Source organism: Phyllopteryx taeniolatus, chromosome 1, assembly GCF_024500385.1.
Source record: "Phyllopteryx taeniolatus isolate TA_2022b chromosome 1, UOR_Ptae_1.2, whole genome shotgun sequence".
NCBI classification, from domain to species: Eukaryota; Metazoa; Chordata; class Actinopteri; order Syngnathiformes; family Syngnathidae; genus Phyllopteryx; species Phyllopteryx taeniolatus.
The window spans coordinates 12,016,982-12,044,783 of NC_084502.1; the positions used below are offsets into that span (position 1 = coordinate 12,016,982).

Sequence of the window (27,802 nt, forward strand, 5' to 3'; positions counted from 1 at the left end):
AACTTTATAAACTATTTAGCATTTTACGCTTGTGCACATTTGACTATTTCTTTATTCATACAGTTATACTTTATTCATGTACAAATGATCCTGCCCATCGGTGTCTTTTAAAAATGAAAATTTGGCACATTTCCCAATTTGGCAAGCGCCCGCTTTGGGTGCTGAGCTCCAAGGTTGGCCACCGCTTCACCTGCAATCAAGAACCGGCAGCAGCTGTGTTCAATGATGACCTCTAATCAGTGTGTGTGTGTGTGTGTGTGTGTGTGTGTGTGTGCGCGCGCGCGCGCGCGTGTGTGTTGACCCCCAAAGCTCTCCAAGGGAGCGTCCCACGTGTAAGTACGACGAAAGAGAAAGCAGAGCGAGCGTGTGAGTCAGACGAGTTCCACTCCACCCACGTCGGATGTGAGGGCGAGGCGAACGTTAAGCGGGCCGCCGCACTCTCACGACACGACACGAGTCGGGCCTGCTCCTCATCAGGTAGGACGCACACCCCATTTGAAAAGTATCTGGCCTGATTGTACATGTTGATCTCCGGCGTTTCACTGTGGAACTCGCTTATTTTGCCGGCGAGGCAGTCGCGCGTGTTTGCTTGTTGGTTTCAGGTGTTATTGTCATCGTGCATGCGTGTTGCACTTCTTTACAGCAGGCTGCTTTATTTGACTGAAAGTCGTTGCATTTAAGCAGAAGAGAATGTTGAAGAGCGGTGTGAGTTTTCAAAATGGGGAAGTGTGCGTGTTGGTCAGGCAAGAAAGCGGAACTCTTCCCCTTTTCAACACACAAAAATCTTCCTTCGTATGGCTGAGCTCGCGTCTTTGAACATCCAGTGACGGCGTGGATGTTCTCGGAGTGCCGCCGTGCTTTTGGAGACCATCTGCAAGCGACAGCGGTGGGCAAAAGGCGTCCCGTGGACTGCTTCCGGCCCGTTCTGTTTATCATGTCCCCCGATCCGATACGGCAGCCTTGAGTTTTGGCCGATACCGATATCGGCAATAATCATACATACTTGACTTGTTTTGTAGTACGGAATGTTTGAAAAGCCTCGATTGAGCGATATTACTCAAACAGGGAACAATAAGCAGCAACAGTAGGGATGAGGAAAAACTGACCCATTCGTTATTTACCAATGGGTTACATTAACTTTAAAAATAATTGAATGGAATAAATATCTATCCATCCATCCATTTTCTGAGCCGCTTATCCTCACTGGGGTCGCTGGCGTGCTGGTGCCTATCCCAGCTATCATCGGGCAGGAGGCGGGGTACACCCTGAACCGGTCGCCAGCCAATCACAGGGCACATACAAACAAACAACCGTTCGCACTCACATTCACACCTACGGGCAATTTAGAGTCATCAATCAATCTAACACGCCTGTTTTTGGGATGTGGGAGGAAACCGGAGTGCCCGGAGAAAAGCCACGGATTTGCCGCCCTGAATATCCATCCATCTTCTGAGCCGCTTCTCCTCACTAGGGTTGCGGGCGTGCTGGAGCCTGGAGGAGGTGGGGCACACCCTGAACTGGTTGCCAGCCAATCGCAGGGCACCGGAGTACCCGGAGAAAACCCACGTAGGCACGGGGAGTACATGCAAACTCCACACAGGCGGGGCCGGGGATTGAACCCCGGTCCTCAGAACTGTGAGGCAGACACTCTAACCAGTCGGCCGCCTGAAATAAATATTGTATTGGAAAATCCTGAAACCAAAACCATGAAAAATAACCTCTTATACTTTTTAAAGAGCAAAATAACAATTTCGTGATTTCTTTTTTGACAGTCAGTATACAGTGGGAACAGCATTTTGTTTTCTCCACGTGCAGCAATACTTCCGGGGCATACAGAGACTTTTAGTCGCTGTTCCTGCTGTGCACATCTTGACCTGAGGGGGCAGTGTGTTGCACGCAATGACATACACACTTGCAGTAACTAAGAAAGAAGTCACCATGGAATATTGTTAATATAACTCGTTTTTCCTCAAGAATCATATGCCCAAGATTATTATGATATTGCCTTTTTTGTATGTAGTTATAGAGTGTTTGTGTGCCTTTGCTGTACCGTAGCCTTGAAGTGTTCTGCCTGTCACGAAACATCACTGGCAAAGATACATAAATCGCAGAAAATAATGACTAATTTCGGGAGCGACAATGTGAAATTGGATCGTTTCCCGCGGCGCACTTGATCTCTCAGGTGACACTAATGTGGTTTCGGACAGCAGCGCTCGTGAGCTCTCCAGACCTTTTCATATTACGTCCGCCTGTTCGGACCGTACAGGATGATGACAACCTGCCGTCTTCTGTTCAAAAGGAAAAAACATCCTGGAAGATTTCTTGTTAATGTCATAGATAAAATCGGTTCTCTACAATGTCTTCATTAGTTTTGTGTACGCCATAAAAAGGAGTAATTTATTATAAAAAATAGTAAAAATAAGCAATTTCACACATTTTTAAAATGTTTTAATTGGATCCAATTGTTAATTATAATTTTATGAAAAAATCGGAGTGAATGATTTTAACAGTAAAATGAAGTTTCACGTCTTTTACATACTTTTTATTATTATTCTTTTTGAATGTCATCTGCTTATGAGCTGGCCCAATGGTCTGTTTTCCAACTGGGCAAAGTTTGAAATCCTCCATTTGTTCCACAGACGTCGACCCGCTTGGGGCAAGTATGGCTTCCCACGTGAAGTTCAGGAAGGACAAGGTCGGCGTGCTGGACTACGACACACAAATTAAGGGTAAAACCCCCAAAACCTTCCTTTTTCGTGTTGGTCTCGGCAGTGCAGCGACCCCCGTCCAAAAATCGCGCTTCGTCGTTCACACGCTTGGTATACTGCACATTTTTCCATGATGGTTTTTGATGAGCGTTATCAAATGTATACAAATGTAGATAGAGCTTGGCGCCTTCAGTGTTGTTCCACAACATGCCAGGCAGCGCCGAGCTCTACTGGAAGAGCACGGGAAAAGAACGCCCATTGTTTTGCTATTTTTATTTGCGGATGGAATTATTTTGATGTTTTGACATGCAATATCGTTTGGTTCTTCTTGTGCCTCGTTAGAGGTTCGCTGTCAGCTGGTGGAGCAACTGAAAGTGATGGACGTGCAGCTGGAGCAGAAGAGCCAACATCTGCACGACTTTGCCGACTACCTGCGACGGCGAAGCGAGATCGAGAGCGAGTACTCGCGATCCCTGGAAAAACTGGCTGAAAGGTTCACAAACAGGATTAAGAGGTAGCTCGTCCGCGCCCCTTTTGTCACATTCTCACCCATGGAGAATTTAAGAGGCTTCGGTATTTTTGAAATGTGGGAGGATCTTGAGCAAGCCTACTCCACACAGGAAGACAGGAGCCCACAGCAGAGTGATGGGGTCTTAATGGGCCATACTTCACTAAAAAGTGGACTTTATCTATTTTTTTTTGCTGAAGAAAATGAAACTAACATTAATTTCCAGTCATATCAATCCATTTTGGTAACTAACCAATTGCTTTTGGAACGCCCCTTTTTCATCGGCAAAATCGATACGCAGGCGGCGTATTCCTGGTTTCGACAATAGAGAACAGCAATGCTACCGTACATCAGTTTATGGATAGTGGACCCAAAGATAATCATCCAAAATATGTACTCTGTCCGTCCTTTTGCGAACAGGAAGGAGGCGAGCGGTCACTCTGTGGCCCAGATGTGGTTGGCGCTGCTGTCGCACACGCGCCAGGAGAGTAAAGACCACAACCAGCTGAGTGACGACTGCTCCGCTTTCCTCATCCAGCCGCTCTACCGTTGCCTGGAGTACACCCAAAGACTGGCCAAGAAGGTGAGTGTGGAATGCTCGAAAAACAGTTCAGGCAAGCGGCGTCACAGATTAGATTGATTTGGAATACTGCAACAGCAAAGTCAAAATAAAGCCGTCAAACTCCCCCCAAACAAGGGAACCTTATTGCAATCATTTTGGCTTTGTTTCCGAGCGTGCTAGTTTCCTTTTATGTTAAACTGGCAATATGGAACTTTTTGTGTGTAAAATAAATGCATACATTTTCATGCAAGCCACTATTCCAGATGACACAATGCTGGTTAAGCCTGTCAGCCGCACTCCCACTCACATCTTGCCCTGTTCTTCAGTGTTTGAGTCTTTTCCCGCCAAACATGACGTAGCGGAAATGATGCATTTTCCCGAGCCCCCTTCTGTCAAAAACTCACTCAACGTATTGTTTTTCATTTCTGCAGCAGAAAATAATCATGGAATAATGACTGTGTAAATGAAAAAAAGATGATAATAATTGCCACTAAGGCGGACCCCGTAGCTGCCCAACAAGGTGCCTGACATAAAACAAAAAACGTTCAAGCAATGCATGCACAAAACGTGGAAATAATGGTGACTGGCAACATCACATACAAGCTGTCAGTTTGTGGGTGCCACGGAGGGGATCGTTTTGCTTCCCCTTCTTTGCATTTAGAAATACATGCTTTACACTGTGGAGAAGCATTCTTTTAAACATTCATTTTATTTTCGGGTGCGTTAACCCCCCGGCCTGACGCTGCCTGTGATGTTGTCAGCGAATTATTAGTTTCATGATATTTCAACATCCAGGCAGCGCAATGAAAACAAAACTCGTTGCGCTGGCATCGACGGTTCACGATTCCACGTTGGCTGGCGACCGGTCTCGAGTAAGAGTACTGTTACTTTTGAATAATATGACTCAAGTAAAAACTAGTCCAAATATTTACTTGAGTAAGAAAGTACTCAGTGAAAAAACTGTGGAACTGGAAACTTTATAAAAAATAAATAAATAAATAAAAAAATAAAAAATTTATGTATTTGTTTTTAAAAATTGGCGCATGAATGTCAAATAACTTACTGATTGTGTGCCAGAGCGAGGGCAGCATGGCACGTGAACAAGAAGCGTATTTTACAGTGACTTATGACCATAAAATCAGAATCAGAATCATCTTTATTTGCCAAGTATGTCCAAAACACACAAGGAATTTGTCTCCGGTAGTTGGAGCCGCTCTAGTACAACAGACAGTCAATTTACAGAACACTTTGGAGACAGAGACATTGATAAAAAACAATTGTGCAAAAAGATGCAGAGTCCTCTAGCACTTAGAGCAGTTCGAATGACTAATATTGCAATAGACCGGTGCAATGACCATTGTGCAAGGGGGGCTGAGACTTCAAGGAGTGTATGCGGTTTAAAGTGACGAGTAGTGCGATAATCTGGGACAATGTTGGTTGTGCAAATGTTACAGATACTCCTCAAACAGTGTGCAATGGAGCAGATGCTACTCTGGCATGAGTGGCCAGTATATGCAAATAGTGCAGCATGGCGAGACAACTACAGTGAGTGTACGAGTAATACATAATTGGCCCCACAGAAATGTGACAACGAACTCAAGTCAAAAAAATTGCCAGCTTGTTGTAATGGAATTATAGGTTAGGTGTTTAAGAAGATGATTGCAAGAGGGAAGAAGCTGTTGGAATGTCTACTAGTTCTAGTTTGCATTGATCTGTAGCGCCTACCTGAGGGAAGGAGCTGGAAGAGCTGGTGACCGGGGTGCGGAGGGTCCGAGAGGATTTTGCACGCCCTTGTCTTAGTTCTGGCAGCGTGCAAGTCCTCAATGGTGGGTAGGGGGGTACCGACAATCCTTTCAGCAGTTTTGATTGTCCGTTGCAGTCGGAGTTTGTCCTTTTTTGTAGCAGCACCAAACCAGACTGTGATGGAAGAACACAGGACTGATTCGACTACCGCTGTGTAGAACTGTCTCAGCAGCTCCGGTGGCAGGCCGTGCTTTCTCAGAAGCCGCAGGAAGTACATCCTCTGCTGGGCCTTTTTGAGGACGGAGTTGATGTTAGTCGCCCACTTCAGGTCCTGAGAGATTGTAATTCCCAGGAACTTGAAGGTCTCGACGGTTGACACAAGGCGGCTGGACAACGTGAGGGGCAGCTGTGGCGAAGGATGCCTCCTGAAGTCCACGATCATCTCTACAGTCTTGAGCGTGTTCAGCTCCAGGTTGTGTCGGCCGCACCATAGCTCCAGCCGCTCCGCTTCCTGTCGATATGCAGACTCGTCACCGTCCTTGATGAGGCCGATGACAGTGGTGTCATCTGCAAACTTCAGGAGTTTGACAGTCGGGTTCACTGAGGTGCAGTCGTTCGTGTAGAGAGAGAAGAGCAGCGGCGAGAGGACACAACCTTGGGGCGCCCCAGTGCTGATGCTGCGTGTGGATGAGGTGGCCTCCCCCAGCCTGACCTGCTGTGTCCTGCCCGTCAGAAAGCTGTAAATCTACTGGCAGATGGCAGGTGAGGCGCTGAGCTGGAGAAGCTTGGATGAAAGGAGTTCAGGGATGATGGTGTTGAACGCTGAGCTGAAGTCCACGAACAGGATCCTCGCGTAGGTCCCTGCACTGTCGAGGTGTTCTAGGATGAAGTGCAGTCCCATGTTGACTGCATCATCCGCAGACCTGTTCGCTTGGTAGGCAAACTGCAGGGGGTCCAGCAGGGGACCTGTGACACTCTTGAGGTGGTCCAGCACGAGACGTTCAAAGGACTTCATGACCACAGATGTCAAAGCGACAGGCCTGTAGTCATTCAGACCCGAGATTGCAGGTTTCTTGGGGACTGGAATGATGGTGGAGCGTTTGAAACAGGATGGAACTTCGCACAGTTTCAGAGATCTATTGAAGATCTGAGTGAAGATTGGAGCGAGCTGGTCCACGCAGACTTTGAGGCAGGATGGGGACACATGGGGACAGCCTGCCGCTTTGTTAATCTTTTGTTGTTTGAAGATGCGTCTCACATCCTGTTCATGAATGGTTAATGCAGAAGTCAGAGGTGTGATTGTGGTCGCGGGTGGGGTGTGAAACTGTCCTTTTCAAATCTGCAGTAGAAGGTATTCAAGTCGTTGGCTAGTGTGCTATTGTTCTCAGCTTGGGGGGATCGTCGCTTGTAATTAGTCAGCGATTGGAATGCATGCCAGACTGATTTAGAGTCGTTTGCGCTAAACTGTTTTTCCCGAACTTTGCTGCATAATTTCTTTTTGCAATGTTAATTTCTTTAGTCAGCTGGTTTCTAGCTCGATTATACAGGGCCCTGTCCCCGCTCTGATATGCGTCCTCCTTAGCTTGGCGAAGCTGCTTAAGTTTAGCAGTGAACCACGGCTTGTTGTTGTTGAATGTGGGAAAAGATTTTGTTGGTACACAAACCTCTTCACAGAAACTGATATAGGATGTGACAGTGTCCGTATATTCATCCAGGCTGCCAGCTGAATTTTCAAAAACACTCCAGTCTGTGCAGTCTAAACAGCTTTGAAGTTCCATCTTGGCTTCATTTGTCCACTTTTTCACTGTTTTCACTGTAGGTTTCGCGCATTTAAGTTCTTGCCTGTACGTCGGTATTAAGTGAATTAAGCAGTGATCAGACGAGCCCAGGGCTGCACGAGGAATAGCACGGTATGCGTTTTTTACCGTAGTGTAGCAGTGGTCTAAAGTATTATTTTTCCCTGGTAGGACAGTCGATGTGCTGCTTGTATTTAGGGAGTTCGTGGTTGAGTTTAGCTTTGTTAAAGTCCCAGAGAATAATGAGGGGTGAGTCCGGGTGTTTTTTTTCAATTTTCGTTGACTTGGCGAGCGTTAGCAGTGCGGCGTTCGTGTTAGCTTGAGGCGGGATGTAGGCTGCAGTCAGGATGAATAATGCGAACTCACATGGCGAGTAGAATGGTTTACAGTTTAAAAATAGCGACTCCAAATGCGGGCTGCAGTGTGTGCTGAGCACCGTGGCGTCCGTACACCATTTTTCGTTGATTATAGAGGCATATCCCGCCGCCCTTTGTTTCCCCCGATGATTCCATGTCGCCGTCCGCTCGATGAATGTGGAAACCGGGAAGCATAACGCCGCCATCGGGTACAGCGTCGCAAAGCCAGGTCTCCGTGAAGCACATGGCCGCGGAACGTCCGAAGTCTTTACTGGTCTTTAACAGAAGGGGGGGGAAACTGAGTGGATTTGCGAAAGTTGGTGCCAGAAAGTCCGGAGTAGCCTCCTTGATGGTTAGCAGGTCTCCCCTTGTGTAAGTGAGTCGTGTAAGGTCTCCAAAGACGGACGAAAAACACAAAAACAATACTAGAGAGCGCGTTACCGAGGCGACCACACTGGTAGGCGCCATCTTGTTCGGGCTGATGTTGCCATAGCCACTGCCAAAACAGCAATAGAAACATCTGCTACTTACCGCAAGGTGTTTTCTCAAGTTAGAAGTGGGATGAAATGTCAACGTTTGGCCAGGCAAGACTAAAAGTTGTTGTTTTCAGTCTGGAAAGTAAACACGTGTGGCTGTTTTGGTCCCAAAAATGAGGCATTTTGATTGGCTCATGAAGGCTTCGTGTGCCATCATGTGACTGCCTTGGAGTCAAATGCCGCGCAACGGCGCCCAATGCCAAAATCCAAGATGAAGTCTAAAACATTGAGCGCGTACGCAATGATGGATAAATAAAAGTAGCGAGCGGCATGTCAATCATTGTCACAGACTAAAAGTATTGATTCTTCTTAACATAAATGCATAACATAAATACCTCTGGGGACCAGTCTGTTGTTTGGGTGCAGCCCGCCTCACGCCCGACCGTTCTGCAGTATGTGGTGACGCGCTGGACGTCTGCTGCGTTGGGGTTGGCTGCAAAACGTTGTTCCCAGCCATTTGAACATTTATTCCATAACCCTGAGGAGGCTACTAGTGCGTGACACAGGCCCCTGGTGGTGTTGCTACTGCAGCACAGTAGTTTACTAGGAAGGTTTGATTATGTACTAATTGGCCAAATGTGGCACTAGTAGTGGGAAAAAAGTGCGCTAAATTGTTTTACGAGTGAGGACAAAGGGCATACTAGTTCCTGGAGAATTCAGTGCAGTAGTTGGATATGGAGTAACTGCTGTGGCGTGCGTATGTGCTTGGCTTCCAGAGTAAAGACATCTGCACGCAGCTTCAGGACGGCCTGCTCAAGGTGACCGCGGCGCTTCAGACCGTACGTGAGAAACCGAAACGCTTCGTATTTGCTGAGCCCGGCGAGGAGCACGACGACACCCGTGTCTCTCTGGTGCAGGCGTGGCGAACGTATTCCCACTACCACGCCGACTACCTGTGCGCAGACGCCAAGTTAAAGGAGGCTGAGAAACAGGAGGAAAAGCAGAAGCAACACGCCAAGAAACTGGAGAGGCTCATTGAGAAGGTAAACTCCTCCCAACCTCCACTCAACCCTCGTTGATCGTCTTTCGCAGCCACGCAGATTTTCAAGCCATTGTTTTTTACAGTTTATACAGGTCCCAAATGAGAATTGTGCGACTTCAGTGTAGTACCATATTGTGCTCCAAGATTCCAGGCAGCACTGAGCTCTACCACAAGAAATGCAGTGTAATTAAGAGGAGGCCGACAAGGTCCCCTATAGTCGTCAAGTAATAGTTGTTGTCCCCACAGAGCAGATACAGTATACCTGTGAGTATTCAGGGCTCTACACTAGTAGCATTGGCGGTCGCACCAGCACGTGATTTGGTCCCACCATTTTTTGAGGAGATACAGCATGACCACAGCATACCAGTTTCGTATGAAGTAAACATTGACAGCGACTCAAGACTTATTTGCAAAACACGTCACCGTGAACAAGACGTTTGTCCGCGACAAGCAGTGGCAGACAAAACGGGTCGATTTAAACGAAAAAAAACGGTTGTTCTCGTGAGGGCTCCTAACCCTTCCCACTTCATTTTGAGCATTACCACAACCATATGATTGACATACGTTTAAAAACGATTGCTTAAGTATACCGCCACCATATAAAAGTATTGTTAATGATTATTCACCGCAAAACAAACCAATTTACCTTTATAAAATCATAGTCCCAAACAGAGCATCATTGCACTTTATTTTAATGACACTTTGTTTTCTTATACAATCCTCTTTAAAGGAATCTGGGCTTTTTAACTTTGCACATTTTCATATTTATGTTATAAACACGGTTTAAGCTAGATAGATCGAGAGATATGAACTTTGCTAGCTTCATAACGTGATTAAAACCTTTGCACGACTCTTATAGTGAGTGAAATGAAAACAACACAAATGAAGCAGGCAATGTTTATAAATATAAATGTTATATATATAAATTGCACAGCTATATACCAGAGGTCGCGCGGCCCGTTCGCCACCTGGCCAACAGCTACTTGAAACATGATGTGGCGAAGAGAATATTGCCTACATTCGCCACGCTGGTGAATCAAAATTGCCTGCGTCAAAACTCAAAAGGTCTTCCTGATTAAAATGAGCGCACTCATTCTGCTGTGTGTGAACCGTGTTAATGGTTTATTCCCCCCGCCACGCTTCTTTAAATGCTTCCATTTGCCATCCAGACCATGCTGGCTATAAGCAGTCAGGCTCACGGGCTTTGCGGGCCGCGGGGAGCGGCACATCGGGGAAGACGAGACCCGATGCCGCCGAATTCAAGCGCGCGCATTTATCACTGCGATGTACGTTTAACGTGTCCAGCAAATCGAATTCTCGCATTGTCATGGGCTGGCTCGAAGCGAGGCGTAACGAGCTCGTCATTTGGGGGCCCACGCAAACATAGTCATGTGCCCCCCTTATGTAAATTAAACCACTTTGTTCTCCTTTTGATATGTTACAATTATCTGACCGCTAAAGTTAGCCTACTGATATTTTCCAGGAAAGATATAAAATGTCTGTCAACTAAAAAGTTAGAATTTTAGAAACTTTTATATGAAGTCCTTTAGATCAGTCTTGAAAATGTTCAAATAACAAGTACATCGCCGCAACACTTTGACTTGAATTGATTCACCCTTCCTCGATGTGCCGGCTCAGCAACTCCGTACGCCAGTTGACTAACATGCATGTGATATGGTGTTCATTCAGTAATAAGTTCGATATACACACTATAGACTTTAATTACTTGTGCTGAGACCAAGGTTAGAGTAACATATCAATGCACAGGTTCTTACAGGTGTTTAGACACTCAAAAAAGAATCCCACCGCACTGCTCAACAGTAACACCGCCTTGGTCATTTTCAAACGTCCTGTGCTTGCCTTTTCTGTCCTCTCATCTTGTTCTCTTGCTTAGTTATTGCATGTCCTCACCGGGTGGCAAGGGTAAAAGTATACAGCAGACCGCCGCTATTTGCGGGGATAGGGACCAGTTTAGATGTGATTATCAAACATCCACAGATAATTGTTGGCCATCATAATCACATTGAGAGGGACCTAAAGAATTCTTGAATAAGTGGGGATAAACCACCTATGTGTTTTCGGTATTGGTCCCCCCCCCAACCTCAAAAGAAACTAAAATGAAAAATCAATCTGCAAATAGGTGTATACAGGGTTCCATTGTATACGTGAAAAGTTTGGCTGTGCTCTTTATCTCACATGTAAGTCTGGAATGCGTTGGCCGCCATGAAGAGGGGTTGACTGTACCTGGAGGTCGACAAGTGCATGAAAGTGATTTGTTTGTTTGTTGTGCTTGTAGCGGCAAGGAAAGGTTCAAGATATTTACTTGAAGTGCAGCAAGGCCAGAAATGATTATCTGCTCAACTTGGCTGCTGCCAACGCTTCCATGAAGAAGTACTACCTCCGAGACATCTCCACCCTCATGGATGTGAGTCTGCACTGTCAACGTCTGTGACAATGTGCCGGTGGTTTTGTTTGTTGTTGTTGTGCAAAAGGCGGCATGCCGGAAGCATATGTTTGACGTGTCGCCGCCTCCCCCCAGTGTGCGGATGTGGGCTACCACCTGTCTCTGGGCCGAGCGATGCGAGCCTATCTGTCCGGTCGGCGCCAGGTCCAGCAGAACTTGAGCTTTGGCCTGCAGCTTCTCCAGGACTCTGTGTCCGGGCTGGACCAGGGCCAGGACCGAGACTGCCTCCTGCAGGACCACCGCGTCGCCTTTTGTTTGCCCCTTGGCTTCCCCTACCAGCCTCACGATGGAGACCAGGTGGGTGTCCCGCCTTTTGCCTGGTCTCTGGGTTCTTCCTGATTTCTTCTTCATCATTTGTTTGGCTTTGTAGCTTTCTGAGATTAGCGCAGAGAGCAAGATGCGGTGTGAGCTGGAGACCAGATTCAAACAGATCCAGACCAGGCTGAGAGCAGTGGCGGAGGAAACGCAGGAGGTACTGCGTCGCGCTGTCTGGCCGCTCCAGGCGGGCGTCGTCGTCTTTCCCTTTGGGCCCAACCCTCCTTCATATCTCCCCCGTCCCCAACAGTCCTATTTTGTGCAAGTCTTCCCTAACCAAATGTCCTCTTTGGTCTTCGTCTTTGCCTCTCCTTTTTCCAACATCCTTCTCCAGATAGAATGCATCCACTGTCCCTCCTCTGCACACGTCCAAACCAACCACCTCAACCCGGCCTCTCCAACCTTTCAAGTCTGCGCTCTTCCTCTGATGAGCTCGTCCCTGATCCTGGTGACTCCCAAAGAGAATATCACCATCCTACTTGTTTTCCATCTTCTGCTCATTGCTAATGTCTCCAAACCGTACAACAGGGCTGGTCTCACTTATTTCCTCTCCTGTGCTATACTAGCTTTTTCCTACTAAGTTCACCCTCTACTAGTTTTGTGCAACACCAAGTTTATCATCTACTAGCTTTATCGTGGTGTTGTCTTCTAGTTTTTTCTTCTACCAGCTTGTTTCCAGTGTCCTTTACTAGCTCTGTCCTCTACTAGTTTTGTCCACATCTAACTTGATCTTCTGCTTGCTTCTTCCTTGTGTCCTATAACCAGCTTTTTCCTCCTCGAATGTTATGGTGTCCAACTGATTTTCACCAAGGGCCACATCAGCATAATGGTTGCTCTCAAAGGGACAGATTCATTTCACTAAATGTAACCAATGTGCCGCACATTGAGTCATTGGATATGTGGGTGCGTGTTTGATGCTGCACAAACCGAATGTTGTACGTTATCACATTTATTAAACCATAAAAAGAGAGTAATATTTGGAAAAAGCGGGTCGCTAAAGAATCAGGACGCGGTAGTGATGCAGAATTTCAAAAGATGGTCACTTTTTTTGAACGGCGGTGAGAGCTACAAACGTACGTACGTAGACCGCCTGTGTCTTTTTTGCCGCAGGGTTCCTTTTTATCCACGGGTACAGTATATTATAAATTTAGTTAAATCTTGTTGTAAAACATTTATTTTAAAATGTACATTATTTGAATGGTTCAGGCGGAACCCGGAAACGCATGTCTCTACATTAACTGTAACACCGCAGTGGTTAGAGAACGTACAGTGGCTGAAATGAATATTTAACACGTCATCATTTTTCTCACAAAATATATTTCCAAAGGTGCCATTGACACCAGATGTTGGGAACAACCCAAGTAACCCATACAAAGACAGTAGAACAAATCAGAAATTAAGTTGTGTGTAATAATGTGAAATGACACAGGCCTCTACTAGCTCAGTCTTCCACAGGCTCGTTCCCAGTCTCCTTTGCTAGCCTTCCCCCTCAGATTTCAGTCCTCTCCTTGCTCGTTCCCAGTCTCCTTCGCTAGCCTTTTCCCTCGCCGAGTGCAGTCCTCTACTAGCTCAGTCTTCCACGGGCTCGTTCCCAGTCTCCTTTGCTAGCCTTTTCCCTTGCAGAGTTTAGTCCTCTACTGGTTCCGTCTTCCACGGGCTCATTCCCATTCTCCTTCGCTAGCCTTTTTCCTCCTAGTTCTGTTCTCTACTAGCTTTGTCCCAATAAGTCTACTAGTTTTGTTTCAGTCTGTTCTGTCCATCTGACGAACACATTCTTTATCCTGTCCATTCTGGCGACTCCCAAAGAGAGTCCTGCTCATAGTTACCATCTCCAAACATACAGCATGGCCGCCGGTCTCACTACTCGCCTTTAAACCTTTCAGTCTGTGAAATTGGACCCCACGTATCTAAATGCGGCTTTCGTCCATCTGCTGCAGGCGAACAGGAGCATGTCAGCAGCCTTGTCTTCTTTCCTTGAAACATTGGCCGACATGGACTCTGAGCCGAACGACAGCCAGGAAGACGGCGCTGAGACCCCGCTACCCCGGCCCAACGTGGCTCGCCGCAGAGCTAACCAGCAAGAAATGGAGAACCTCTACCTCACTGTGAGTTTTTTTTTTTTGTAAGTGATAGACCGCAATGACATCCTGTGTGCCGTAAGGAGAGAGGCAAGGGTTTTGATGTTTCCTCTTCTTCTTATTTTCAATTGAATACAAGTTGTACACCTTCCTCTCCCACTCTCAACGCAGTAGCAACAATGATAAATAAACTAGAGAATGAAATTGTGTGTGTCACTAAAGAGCTGACACTGAATGGAAATACTGGGGAATTGATTCAAATGGAATAAAAGGTTCAACGTGAAAACAATTTTTATGATCGTGGAACATTGTTTGTTTAAAATTTCTTAATATATTTTGGGAATTAATCATGGAAGATGTGGGAATTTGGGGGATGCGAAAACTAGTTGTGAAGATGTGTGAATGGGCTGAAAAGTTTTGAATTGGTCAATGTCACAGGTTCAGTTTTGGAATGAGAAAAAAGATGACTATTCCCAAGGCAGATGAAAGGGATGGCAAAAATATTTACAGTGCAAGACAAAGTTTGAACCGAATATTTACAGTGCTGCTTTAGTAAAACTTACATGGGCAGCTACTCAACCATGATGCTACTAGGCCAAGCCAACCTCACTGACTGACCACGTGGTGCTTAAATACCATTTAGCCCCTCTTAGAGGGTTTTAAGCAATAACTTAACAGAAAATACACAAGGCAAACTGAGGCAGAAGGCGGAGGTGCAACCTGGACGTGTGGGCGCAGAGTGCGCACTCTTGGACGCCAACACGTGGGGAAGGGCAAAGAGACCGGTCAGCGGGGAAACAATTTGTGTGTGCGCACAAGTGCCAGTTTGCGGGGCTTAACCGGAGGAGCTTGAACACATGGCGCGCGCGATCCCGGCAGGTAGACTGAGAGAGAGAGAGGGATGACAGGGAATATGGGAAAATAGTTCCCAAGATTGCGTGAATCAGCTGAACATTGTCAAGATGGAATTGTTTCAATAATTGAATAGATCAAAATAATAATTGAATCTTCATGTCAATTGTTGGCCAAGTGGAAAACATTAAGCCCAAGGGCCTCATGTACAACAGGTGCGTACGCACAAAAACGTGGCGTGCGTTCTTTTTCACGGCAAAGTTCAGATGCGTCGAGAGTGAAATGTGCAGTGCCTCACGCCAACTGCATGCCTGGCGGACGCACGTTTCTGCAGCTGTCGGTGCTTTGGCGACACTTCGAGGCGATTCTGGGAAACTCTTATCATAAATCTGCACATCGGGGACGCGTGAACATTTGGCACTGATGAACAATTCATGCAAAAGAGGCCAGGACTCAGAATTCGTTTGTTAATCAGCGGCTTCAATGAACCACTGATATGTGTGAGGCGACCCATTATTTGAGCAAGGCGATCATTTCTGCTGCCCAGCGGTCCTCCGCTTCACGTCCACCTTCATGTCTGACCACGTCCTTTTTACCTCAGCGTGTGTGCGCTGTTCTGACCTCGCCGCACACACGTTGTCCCATTCGCTTGTTGTTAACGCCGGAGGTCAGCGTGCCAAAGACGATTTTCTTGCGCGCCGCCACTTCCTTTAGCAACTTCACATTCGGAGAAAATATTTTTTTTTTCCTTCATTACCTTGCTCATTTCCTTTTTTTCTGATCATGCAGAGATTGGGATCGCAGGTGCGGGATTCATTGAAATATGATTTACATATTTAAATGTGGACAGGGAGGGTTCGGCTACTCCGGCACGTGCACTCAATTCTACGTTGATCGGGATGTACGAAGGAAATGTGCTTGGATTCCTGCGTACGCGCAGATTCCTACATCTGGATAGTTTTGAGCGTACGACGTTTTCTGGATTTGAGTGTACGCCGTGTTTGTCTGTGTACATGAGGCCCCAGAATATTTTTGGCGGTGAAATGGTTCCATTCAGTTGACAAAATGAACCTTGTAGAAGGCACTTTTTTTTCTTGGTGCAGAGTGCCATGTGAAGGCGCTTCAGCTTTCACACAATTAGACAATTGTTATATGTGTGTCATTTGCCTCTTTTTGAAAATACGTCTGTGAGCATGTCCGACGCGTGCGCCTCATACACAGATGCGCACACTAATTAAAAAACGCCGCTTTGTCTTTTAGAGAGTCAAAGAGTTCCTGGTCGGCACCTCTTTGGAGTCCAAGCTACAAGCCAAACATGACCTGCTGAAAGTGGCCGTGGAAAAAGGTTGCGCAAATGCATCATGGGCTGTTTTAACGATAAACTGTACTCGCACTAAATTTCTTTTTATTCGCCATCCTAGGACAAGCATCAAATAGAAATCTGGCAAGGTAAGGGCTGTACAGTCAACCTCCGTTTATCGCACGCCCACCTGCGATGGGTGAACAGCCACAGTACAGACCATTATATAGATATATACTGTGTGCGTACACATTAAAACAGACTTTTTATATTCCTTACCACCTGTTCTACACAGTTCTCCTATTAGAAGCTACGCGTGCTTGCTTCAAGCTGTTTGTCACTCCAATTCAAGACACACGGAACAAACAAGAACTAAACGCTGTATATTTGGCTAACAAAAGTCCGCTAGCTTAAGGATAACTTATAAAGCAAAATGCCAGCGACAGGCTTGCTGAAGTTGCACACAATGGACACAATGGGCATCTTCAAGCTGGAAATGACACAAAGTGGCAAAAATGAATAGTTTTTTTTTTTTTTTTTGAGAGTGCGCGTGGGGAGAAATGTTGCGTCAAATCTGTCAGAGTGTTGACCGTGGTAAACGTTTAAGAAAGACGACTCTAGATTATGTTAAAATAACCTTTTAGAATGATGAATATCGAGTTTCCTCAAATTTTCATCATCATTTAAAAAAGCAATGCAAATGGCAAATATTTGGCATTGGCATCAGCAAGCTGTTTGCATCATTCGCAGCTGAAAGACGCCAGAAAAAAATCAGAGCTCAGGGAAGGAAGTTTACAGTATGCTGTTGTCGCGCAGATCACTGGCGTTGGCGGTGATGGATGACCAAAGCCTTCATTTTCCTCTCTCTCTCAATAGTCGCAATGGAAAGTCTGCACGTGTTCCAAAAACTCCCTCCAGCGGCGAGGGTTTATTGCACAACCCCAAACTTTTCAGCGGTGACATGCTGTCCTTCATGCAGGTAATTAAAGAACTAATACAGTATCTCACAAAAGTGGGTTGTAAATTCCTGAGGATGTTTTCACGGGAAATGACATTTTTGCTACATGGTAAAGAAACCGGCTTGTGGAACAGCGTAAATTTACCATCTGCTCAAAGTAACTCCACACACAGCCCCTAATCTCTGAACTGCAGGCAACAAAAGTGAGTACACCTCTCAATGAAACTATCCAAATTGAGACGAAATGCACAATTTCCCTCCTTGTGTCATGAGGCTCCTAGGTTTGACAAGGTCTCAGTGTAAATGGCGTTAAATTTGGTGTTATCGCTCTCATACTGGTCAGTAGAAGTTCAATATGGCGGAACGTCCGCCGACACGCAACAACCGAGCGCAAGTTTGGGTGGAGCGGGCAATTACTCTTTCTTTTTTTGGCTGTGCTTCTAGCCAACTAACAGTTCGTTAGTTGTCTCAAAGAGAAAAATGATCATAACTACTGTAGACATTAAAATCAAATCATAATTTTCAGACTTTTTGCTTTTGCTAGTTTACAAAACTGCAAATATGCATGCTTTTTTCCTAAAAAAAAAAAATCTGTGGAACTGAGAATATTCTAGTGTCCGCTGTGTGTACTTTGTGCCTAATTTAGCATTTGTCCGTATGTGGCGCAGGCGTCAGGCCGTCAGATTCCAGCTGTGGTGGAAAGTTGCATCCGCTTCATCAATCTCAACGGTGAGCCGGGCCCGACGCGGTGACGCGGGTGTTCGTCTTTCGGCGTGAATTCTAGTTGTGGCTCTGTCCCGCACGCAGGCCTCCACCACGAAGGCATTTTCAGGGTGTCGGGCTCTCAGGTGGAAGTCAACAAATTGAGGGATGCATTTGAGCGAGGTAGGCCTCCTGCTGTGACCGGTCCGTGAGCATTTGGCCCAGCTGCAAGATATGGCCTTCAAATCCTTCTTGTAAACATTTATTTGGACATTTCAAAATCTTTTGTAACCTTCACTTAAGAAATGGAATGACTTGACACGCAGTGCGAGTACCTTTGCCATCTGTGCACGTATGGACAGAGCAGGTAAGACCCAGCGTTGTTGTTTCGGCTCCCCCTTTAGGAGGAGACCCTCTGGCCGAGCACGAATCCGACCTGGATTCTGTTGCAGGCGTGCTCAAGATGTATTTTCGAGATTTGAAGAATCCCCTTTTCCCTGCAGAGAGTCTCAGTCAGCTGCTGGACTACGCCCGTGAGTGTCCTCTTATTCTTCGGTCTTGTATTTGTATTTTTTTCCACCTTGATTTGTTGAATAGATGCACTTTGAAAATGCACAATTATTTTGTGGGAATTCACCGGTTCACACGTACGACATCCTGCATCAATATTCTCTTATCCTAATTTCACCATTGGACTCCTTCGACATTTCTCAACCGATTTCAAATCATTCCAACTTCAACATATGCACCGCATTCAAGACATTTTGGTGGCTATTTTGGAAGGCCCTAAAATTCCAACATTTCCCACAATTCCAGATTTTCTATCTTTTCCTCTTGAATTTCTTCCCCAATTGCATTCTCCGGTCGTTGTTGTTGACGAGCATTTTTCCCCGTCAGACATAAAAAAGGATGGCGAGAGGGCCGATCAACTGAAAAGTGTCATCCGGTCCTTCCCCGAGCCGCTAATTGTCGTCATGAGATACCTCTTCGCTTTTCTCCATCAGTAAGTGAAACCTTTTCTCATCCTTTATGCCCGCTGCATACCGAGCAGTGCGGCCGAAAGCGACTGAACTGGACAACTGGCTAAAAAAGCAGTCGTCGCCTCCCCGCCGCACGCTGCCCGATATTTCCGAGGCAGTCTGTTCTGTTTCTGCTGTCCACGCGTCGCTTTTTTATCCACAGGTCCTCATGACATCACAAATATAGGTAATGATTGCAGACAATAATTCGCTGGCGATGCGCAAATGTGGTCAAAGTCCCCACATTTTTTCAAAATATGGAAACTATAGTGTTTAAAAAGGCTTCCTCTCGGATGAGATGATGCAACGTCAATGGCTCGCGCTTTCCACCCGACGCCCGCGATCTGTACCCGTACGGCTCGGCGGCGGCCGGCCGGAAGTCTCTTTTCACCTGGAAACGTCCATTTTTGTCGGGAAAGTTCATGTGATATGATGTGGCATTTTCTCATCTGCAATGTTGCCGTCGCGTTCATCTGCCAATCCAGCAAAACGAGTAGCTAGCGGTCGGGCACGTATGAAAACGAGTCTCTCTCTCTCTCTCTCTCTCTCTTGCTCGCTCTCTCTCTCTCTCTCTCCCGCCTTATTCTTTCTCTCTTTCAATCTTTGTCTTCTCTTCATCTCTTTCTGTCTTTTGGGTTTTATTTTTCTCTTTCCATCTGCGTGTTCCTCACGTTGACTTTTCGTGCCTTTCTCCGCCTCATTCTCTCACTGTGTGCGCCCGCGTCTCTCGTTCGGTCTGTCCGTTTTCCTCTGTGTATTTCTGGCTGTCTTTTATTCCATATGGAATAACTAGTTGAGAGAAGCTTCCACGGTTGTAGCCTGACGTGGTAAAACAAGCGTTGCTATTTGCTCGCCGTCGCCAGCGTGTCCCAGTACAGCGACGAGAACATGATGCAGCCGTACAACCTGGCCGTGTGCTTCGGTCCCAGCCTGGTCCGAGGGAGCGGGGACGAGCGGCGGGACGGGCGGGACGCAGTCGCCTTGCAGCCGCAGATCAACGCCCTGATCGAGAGCTTGATCGTCCGGCACGAGAGCGTCTTCCCCGGTCAGAGCGAGTTGCGAGGTCCCGTGTACGAGAAGTGCATGACGGCAGAACAAGATGACTGGTGAGAGGAAAAACGATATTTCCCGTTTATGTCGATGCTGAAGTTGTTCTGCGCCCACAAAATGTTTCTTCTTTTTATGCCGCCACTTTTTGCTGTTTCCATTTTTGTTACTCGCTATAGGAGGCTGGTGGACGACCGGTTAGCACATCTGCCTCACAGGTCTGAGGGTGCGATTTCAATCCCTGGCCTCGCCTGTGCGCCGTTTGCATGTTCTCCCCGCGCCTGCGTGGGTTCCCTCCGACATCCCAAAAACATGCGTGCTAGGTTGATTGATTGAATTGAATTGCCCATAGGTGTGAATGTGAGTGCCAATGGTTGTTTCTATGTGCCCTGCGATTGGCTGGGGACCAGTTGATGGTGTAACCCCGCCTCTCGCCCCAAGATAGCTGGGATGGGCACCAGCACGCCCGCGACCCGTGTGAGGAGAAGCTGTCTGGGAAATGGACCGCTCCAGGGTGCTGGTTTACACCAGATGGAAAAAAATGTGCTTTTGTATCAAAATGCGTTTTGATGATTCCATTCCTCTTTTGCAGTGGCTCAACATTCAAACAACCTCCACCAGATTTGACGGTTTAGTCACCGTTGTTGCCACAGTTACCTTTGTAGAATATATTGGTTTTGGATAAAAACAGTAATTTTGGACAAAGACTGCGCCACAGCTGAATGTCTGCGTTACTTCCGGTTTAGTTCGATTTATGTTTAACATTATAATCTATCAACCTGTCTTTGTCTCGTAAAGAGTCACCACGTCTCTCTTTGTGTAAAACTTTAGGAAAAGTGATGGAAAACCTTGATCAGTCTCATCTAGAGGGCTGCTACACGGACGAAATACGAGTTTTAGATGACAGCGGCTTATTGTTGTGACTCAAACAAAAAAACTATAAACTATATAGGTTGTGGAATTTTATAGAAAATGTAATTATATCTAAAGGGGGAAACTACAGGGAAACAATGCAGAGGGATAAAAACACACACAAAAAAAACTAATAGTAAATGAAAGAAAAATAGGCGTACAAAAAGGGAAATAGGACCTCGTGCGTTGCTGGGCGAAAAATGAGCGTGGCGAGGTTACTGCGTGTTGGGTGAGTACAAAGTTGGAACTTGTTTGAAGCTTGTATTTTACCCCCAAATTAGTAGGCACTATAATTTTGTACATTCTGCCGCTGGAGAGATGCTCGCCACGAAGAAGAGCGGGGAAGCGAGACGAGACGGGAGTCAAAGGTTAAATACCCAGGGGGCGTGTCTAAGGGACGGACGGAGAAACTGGAAACTTGAATTTTGGTCTACACTTTAGGTGTAAAAAAAAAAAAAAATCATAAAATACTCCCAACTTTGTACTCTTGCTCATAGATGAAGCATAGAGAATGATTGTTTCAACTTTAGTCTTGGCAACTCAACTGCTTATTGTTCAATACAACATTTCATAGTGTTTGGCTTCAAATCAACACGAACAGTTTTCAGTCAGCTGGACCTGCAAAGCTGACACGGTGACACACAGACATCAAGGCATCCATTTATGTTTATTTTTTCTGCAGAGTTTGGAAAATTTCGAAACAGACATTTATCTTCAGTTAAAAAAAAGGTTCAAATGCGAGTCGACACAAGTTACAGAATGATGAACAAATAACTTCAACATGAGAGTAGTTGAAGCCACATTAAATGAGCGACCTAGTGCGCACTTGACATGCCAACGAGCCACCCAAATATAAACAAGCACACCATTCTCAGTACACTTCTTTAAAGTCTCTTTAAGTGATAGATGGATAGAGAGACAGACAGACAGACGCACCGTAGCAACCCTGCCGATTGCGTGGGGGTCCGTGACGGCAACCGTGCGTGCGCAGAGTCTACAACCAACCATAGCATTGTCCTCTTTCGAGAAACTCGAAGTAGCGCCTGGATTTCCAGCTCGGCTATGGATCTCATAAAAAGGAACTATTGGCAGATATCAAAGTAACTGTAATCTGACTACTCCTATACAAAAAGGCATTAGATTACTTCTGACGTCACTGTTAGTCAGACTTTCCCAAGAAGAGTTGTGCTTTTCTTTCCTAAATGTGGGTGTGAGATTGTGCTAAAATGTACAAAACGGAGACTTTTGTCTGGCCTGGCCGGGAGCTCAGCACCCCTCAACTTCTGAGCTTAGAATCTCCCGTTTGACAATCGGCAACGGAACCCAATTGCATTTTGCACAGCATCGATCCAAGTGGAAGCAAATGTCTTCTCTCTTACTTCCTCCTGATGCTGGCTTCTTTCTTCACAGTGAGCCAAATGCGGAGGAAGGGGACGGCGAGGCAGACGTCTGCAAAGTTGGTGAGCTCGTGCAATTTTTGTTTTTTTCCTTCTACAAGATGTATGAAAAAAATGAACCCAGTGATTCTCAAGCAGATTCGTGTGCCGTGAGAGCTAATCAGCTCCGTCGCGGGAAATTATGATTTGCCATATTGGGCCAAAAATAACATTGACCTCTCCTACACAAAAAAACCCACTTGCACTGAAACAAGCTCCAATTTCACATTTTTTTCAATTTCTGTTTGACAAAAATAATTGACTACAAATAGTCTTTGTTCATCTAACTCTGCCAGTGACGTACAGTGACAGACAGGAAGGCAGGCAGTACAATTAACTTCTCCTCGATGGCAGAAGGTACCGTTTAGAATGGTAATGATAATCACTTTGCGTTCATAACATCTGCAAGTCATGAATGGCAAATATGTGGGGGAACACTGCACTGGTGATGTTTATTTTGTTCTGGCTCAATAAAAGTCGTGAGGCGCCAAATGAACAAATTAATCTGATGTGCAGCAGAGGTGGAAGCGGGACACCCGGTCAATCGCAGTAACTCGGCCACGGGAGCCCAGCAGAAACCGACCGAGGTTTCTAAAGCCGCCAAGAGCGGACCGGCGGACCATCGCAGGACCGCGTCGGGACCGGCCGGAGGCAGCGTCCTCTTGTGCGGGGCAAAGGCTGCCCTCCAGATTCCCACCGGGCCCCATGGCCGACCGAGGAGGATCCACTCTCCCGGTTTTGCCCGTAGAGAGTGAGTGCCCGACGCTCGATGGATTCAAGCTGCACTGTCAAACTCATTTTCAGGACTGGCCACATCCTAGTTTGTAGTCCTGACTGTGAAAACCAGATGCATACCTCGTCATGTTATTACATACGGTACGTGATTGACCCTGCATTCGGATTATATACAGTACACTACCATTCAAAAGTTTAGGGTCACTTATGTCCTTTAAAAAAGAAAAAAGCAATAAAACAAAAACATAGTAACAATGTCTGGGCTATATTTGGGATTAACTTTATTGAAAAACATTGTTTTAAAGTCCTTGTCAAGTTTGTTTTGCCCTTAATTACAAAAGCGTCTCAAAGGGCTTCACAGGGCCACAGCTGGCAAAGATTGACGACATCCCCTAATCTAACGCCCCCCCAATCGGGCAAGAAAATAACTCCAAAAACCATTTGGGGAGAAATAAGACAGCTTGAGAAGGGACCGCAGATGGGGCCTAGAGGGATCCCCTTTCTAGGATGACCAGGCTGCAATGGACGTCGAGTGGGCAACATTTAGCACATGGTCTACAGCTGTACAATGTTCATTAAGATGGCAAATAGGAGTCAATTTAAGGAGATGAGGCGCCACAGACTCCTTCGGGAAAATGGTTCCTCCTCAGGACCTGACCTGACCTCGTCGGTCAGAGCAGAAATCTCCACAGAAACTCCTCCGGGGAAGTGGTTCACTTCAGATCTTGTCCCAGTTGGTCGGTGCAGAATCCATACAGCAACACCCTCAGATTCGGTCAATGTCACCTGGCCCCTCTCTGGGCAAACAACAAAAAACAGTTCTAAGAGACCCCAAACCTTTGAGCAATAGTGTGTGCTGTATATTACAAATTGATTTGAAAAGCAAAAGTAATAGAAAATCTTTGTATACAACTATTTTCCAATCGAAAAAAGATTTGGTGAAAATAAATGGTTCAGGAACCATTTAAAGTCTGAAAATAACAGAGCAATTCTATTTAATGAAAAACATGAAGTAGCCAAACTTTATAGACTTTATTGTGCAACATAAAATCATGTGGCGGGCGGGATCTGGCTCCCAGACCTTGAGTTTGACACCCGTGGATTCATGGAGCACCGGATTAGTGTCACACTCCCAACTGACGTATTTTCCTCCTCCAGACAGATGCACGTCTCCCCTGAGGATGTCGTCAAAGTCGACAAGGTTTGTGTTCGTCTCCCCTTTTGAGTAGACCAATTGTCAAAGTTTGGAAACAATCAGTGGGTGGGATACAGAACGCTGACCTCACCTGAAACCACCAGATACAGTACTGCTTGAAAGTTTATAAACCCTCCTGACATGGTCACTCTTTTTGTAAAAAAAACCAAAATATATATCCCATATTTTGTCTATTTCCACCTCCACAGAGTGACTCTCTAACTTTACCATTAAAGTGTCAATTTCATTTAAAAAAAACACTGGTTTTGTCATCAGTGTCCAGAAAAGGCCCCTCTGACAGACTCACTTCTGGATACGCTTTGTCCATATTTGGTTTAGATCGCCCCCTTTCTCCGATTGGTTGCCTCCGTGGGGAAGACCCACTTGTGAGAGCACGTGTTTATTTTGTCAGCGCTGGCTCGGGAGCAGAGAGGTAGGCGGAGATCTTCGCTAGTGACGTCGATAAGATGGAGAAATTCCAATGAGCTGATTTCAGGCCTCTCGGCAGAAAGACATCTGCAACTCAGGAAGGTGGGGACCATTTGAATTCACCACCACCATAGAGGCAATATTACATCCCAAAGATTAGAAAAAGTTGGTTTGGTAAAATAGGGCACCTTTAAACTAACCTTGCTGAACATTCTTCCAAATAGTAGACATGCACACGGAGAGATTTTCATTATTTAATCCAACAATGTTTTTTTCCCTCTACAAAAGCTTATCGTTGTACATGTGCAAAAGTATGTGAACTCCCAGCTGAATTGGTTGAATCCAGCAATTAAAGCAGACCAATGAAATAGTCAGCTGGACCTGCAAAGCTGACCAATGAAATAAGACATCCTAGGGAAAGGTTTTGGCCTGCACAAATGAATAGCGAGATGACAGCAACCAAAGCAACTGTGGTCCCATACAAATCAACAAAACTAAGAGCACAGGAGATAGAGGGGATTGACAGCCCATCCATCTGGGGAGGGCTGTCAGACCATTCTCCAACGAGTCCAGGTCCATCCAGCCACTAGAAGCCAAATCGGTGACAAATGGACTGTCTTCAACATGACAGCGTAATTGGATGTCCATCAAAACTATCACCCGGAAACGCCAGAATCTAAATAAAAATAGGCAAAGGCTGACCCAGACATGACCTCGAGAGAGTTGCAGATCTCTCTGGGAGCATCTCAGATAAATGTGCACGTGTCTACTATTAGATGAAAGTTTAATAACCATGACATTCACGGGAGCGTTTCTAGAAGGAAGCAACTGCTCTCAAAAAAGAACAAATCTGCCCTCTTCATCTTTGCCAGATCGTACTCTGACAAGCCGAAGTCCTTTTGCTGGATAGACGAGTCAAAAAGTACAATTATTTGGTCGCAATCAAAACCACCATGTTTGGAGAAGTGCCAGCACTGCATATGAAGAAAAGAACCTCCTCCCAACGATCAAGCGTGGTGGTGGAAATGTGAAGGTCAGGGGCTGCTTGTCCACTTCTGGACCTGGACAACTCTGTTGTATCTTAAGAGCCATGAATTTCCAGGCATATTAAGACATTTTTGACCAGAATCTCTTGCCATCATTTAAGGAGTTGAAGTTGCAATGGAAATTAACCAAAGCATTTTGTGGGGGGAGAAAAACAAAACAAAGAAATTACTGGATTAAATAATGAAAATATCTCGTATGTGTGTGTCAACTATTTGGAAGGTATGCTTTCCAAATTGGGATTTGGATGTTGGTTTAACTAGGTTAGTTTCATGTTTTTTTTTTTAGAAAAAGAATGACCATGTCAGGAGGGTTCTCAAGCTTTCAAGCAGCACTGTATATCCCCAAAGGTGTAGTTTTCCCTCGTCCCTTCAACATAAATCTAAATGAATCCAGCAGAACCTGTGGAGGATAATTTGAGTCTGTCATAAGTGCTGTAGCTCTACAGAGATCTCAAGGCGTAGTAGCCGGTTCTAAAGGGACAGAATGGGAAGCAAACCTCCATCATCAGGTTTAAAGTTGAAACAAAGAGGCCCAAAAAAGTCTTAGAAATGTGAAACGCCACAGGGAGCTTCAAACATATTTAATTTAGAACCACAAAACGTAAATGACTTGGGTCATCTTTAAAGTTGTTTGAAGTCGAGTTTCAGTCTAGCAGTACAGGACAGCACGCTTTCCATTTCCGCGTCAGAGAGTTCGTCTGTGCCGTTAATCGGCACAACAGAAAAGTCAATGAACCAGTTACGGGTGGACCCCGCCTCTCGCCCAGAGTCAGCTGGGACCCGCGTGAGGAGAAGTGGTACGGAAAATGGATGGTTTTACTTCCAAACTAAAATTTCAATTTGATCCCAATGAAAGGTTTTACTTTTACTTCCGTCAGGTTAACACCAAGTTTAATTTGTCTTAAACCACTGAATATATTTTTTTTCCTTGTTACAACGTATACAATATTTACCATGACACTTAATGACTTTGCAATGAAGTAATTTTGTTACAGGCCATTTGCTTTATTCTCTTTTCTGAAGTTTCTGTTGAAGTTATGCCGAAGTGACGTCTACCTTAATCTATTTCTGTCACGAGCCTAAATATGAGCGATATTCCATCTGTTCTCTGAACCGCTCGTCCTCCCGATGGGTGGCTTTCGGGCATGCTGGCACCAACGCCAGCTGACTTTGGGCAAGTGGCGGCTAGGGCAAGTGGCGCACCCGGAACTGGTCGCCAGCCAATTGCGGGGCACATATCGACAAATGACCGTTTGCACTCTCGTTGGCACGTATGGACGCAGGAAGGCCGGATTTGAACCCGGGACCTCAAAACTGTGAGGCAGACGTGGTAAACGGTCACTCGCCGTACCGTCCGGCCAATACGCCAGTAATTGTATTCCCCCCCCCCAAACTTTAATTTTACCACCAGTAGAATTTCCTCTGATTTCATGTGTGACTTTGAATATCTTTGGAAGTAACAAATCTCCCACTTGCTTGGCCGGGCTCTTTGATTCTAACAGCTGCTCAATGAGTGGAGGCGTCTCGAGGCCAGCTGACAATTTCATTCAAGCGGGAGTAGATACAAACAATTGCAAGGCCAGCGCTGGGGAACACGCGGAGCCGTCACAAAGCAAGCGCGGAACGTTTTCCCTTTTCCTATGTGATCCTCTTCCTTCTGTAGCATTCTCCCTCCACCCTGAAAATGGTGATGAAAAACGGGTCAAAACTGGCCTCCTCGGGCTCGGACGTGTGGCGATCATAGCGAAATGGCGCAGATAAAAAGAACCGGGTGTAAGATTGCGATTGTCCTGGCGAGGCGACAGAGTGCAGATATTTCTCAATGTACTGTCCTCTCGCAAGCGGAAAATATTCCATCCTAAAGCGTCCTTCCGCTGAATCGAGTGCACTTAACAGCAGATCGTCTCTTGTTCCAGGAGGTGTGTCGCCAGATGGACTCGGTCTTCAAAGAGCTCGTCTCCAAGCACGCGCTGCTAGAGCCCTCCTCTTCCTCTCCAGGCGGCCCGAAAGAGAGGAGGGCGTGAGGAAGGAGAACTGGGGGGAAACGCCACTGGAATGAGGGCATGCGATTATACCAAAAAATTGAAGTTGCAAAAATGTCATATTAAAGCTTTAAAAAATGA

At 45.9% G+C, this 27,802-nt stretch overlaps 1 protein-coding gene across 8 annotated transcripts; it reads left to right on the plus strand.

Annotated features, from left to right (window-relative positions):
* The first annotated feature begins 309 nt into the window (after window positions 1–309).
* LOC133477289 (rho GTPase-activating protein 4-like) lies at window positions 310–27,802 on the plus strand. Of its 8 annotated transcripts, none has more exons than XM_061771900.1 (23): window positions 310–477; window positions 2,640–2,729; window positions 3,051–3,222; window positions 3,637–3,799; window positions 8,926–8,988; window positions 9,067–9,192; window positions 11,488–11,616; window positions 11,731–11,952; window positions 12,026–12,127; window positions 12,305–12,418; window positions 13,908–14,075; window positions 16,161–16,245; window positions 16,322–16,349; window positions 17,017–17,179; window positions 17,827–17,887; window positions 17,966–18,043; window positions 18,265–18,393; window positions 18,758–18,863; window positions 19,743–19,985; window positions 22,249–22,298; window positions 22,791–23,025; window positions 24,168–24,210; window positions 27,596–27,802. In XM_061771900.1, exons 2-23 carry the CDS (start codon window positions 2,663–2,665, stop codon window positions 27,701–27,703), a joined length of 2,655 nt encoding a protein of 884 aa, XP_061627884.1. In that variant the 5' UTR covers window positions 310–477; window positions 2,640–2,662; the 3' UTR covers window positions 27,704–27,802. The 8 variants fall into 8 exon arrangements, with proteins under 8 accessions (XP_061627884.1, XP_061627894.1, XP_061627911.1 ...); XM_061771910.1 differs by having other exon boundaries at window positions 22,794–23,025; XM_061771927.1 differs by having other exon boundaries at window positions 17,077–17,179.

Coding starts and splice junctions, on each gene's coding strand:
- LOC133477289 (XM_061771900.1), top strand. CDS start 2,663: ATGGCTTCCCACGTGAAGTTCAGGAAGGACAAGGTCGGCGTGCTGGAC. Junction 12,128..12,304: donor TGGCGGAGGAAACGCAGGAG/GTACTGCGTCGC, acceptor ATCCTTCTCCAG/ATAGAATGCATCCACTGTCC. Junction 19,986..22,248: donor ACGGCAGAACAAGATGACTG/GTGAGAGGAAAA, acceptor CTTTCTTCACAG/TGAGCCAAATGCGGAGGAAG.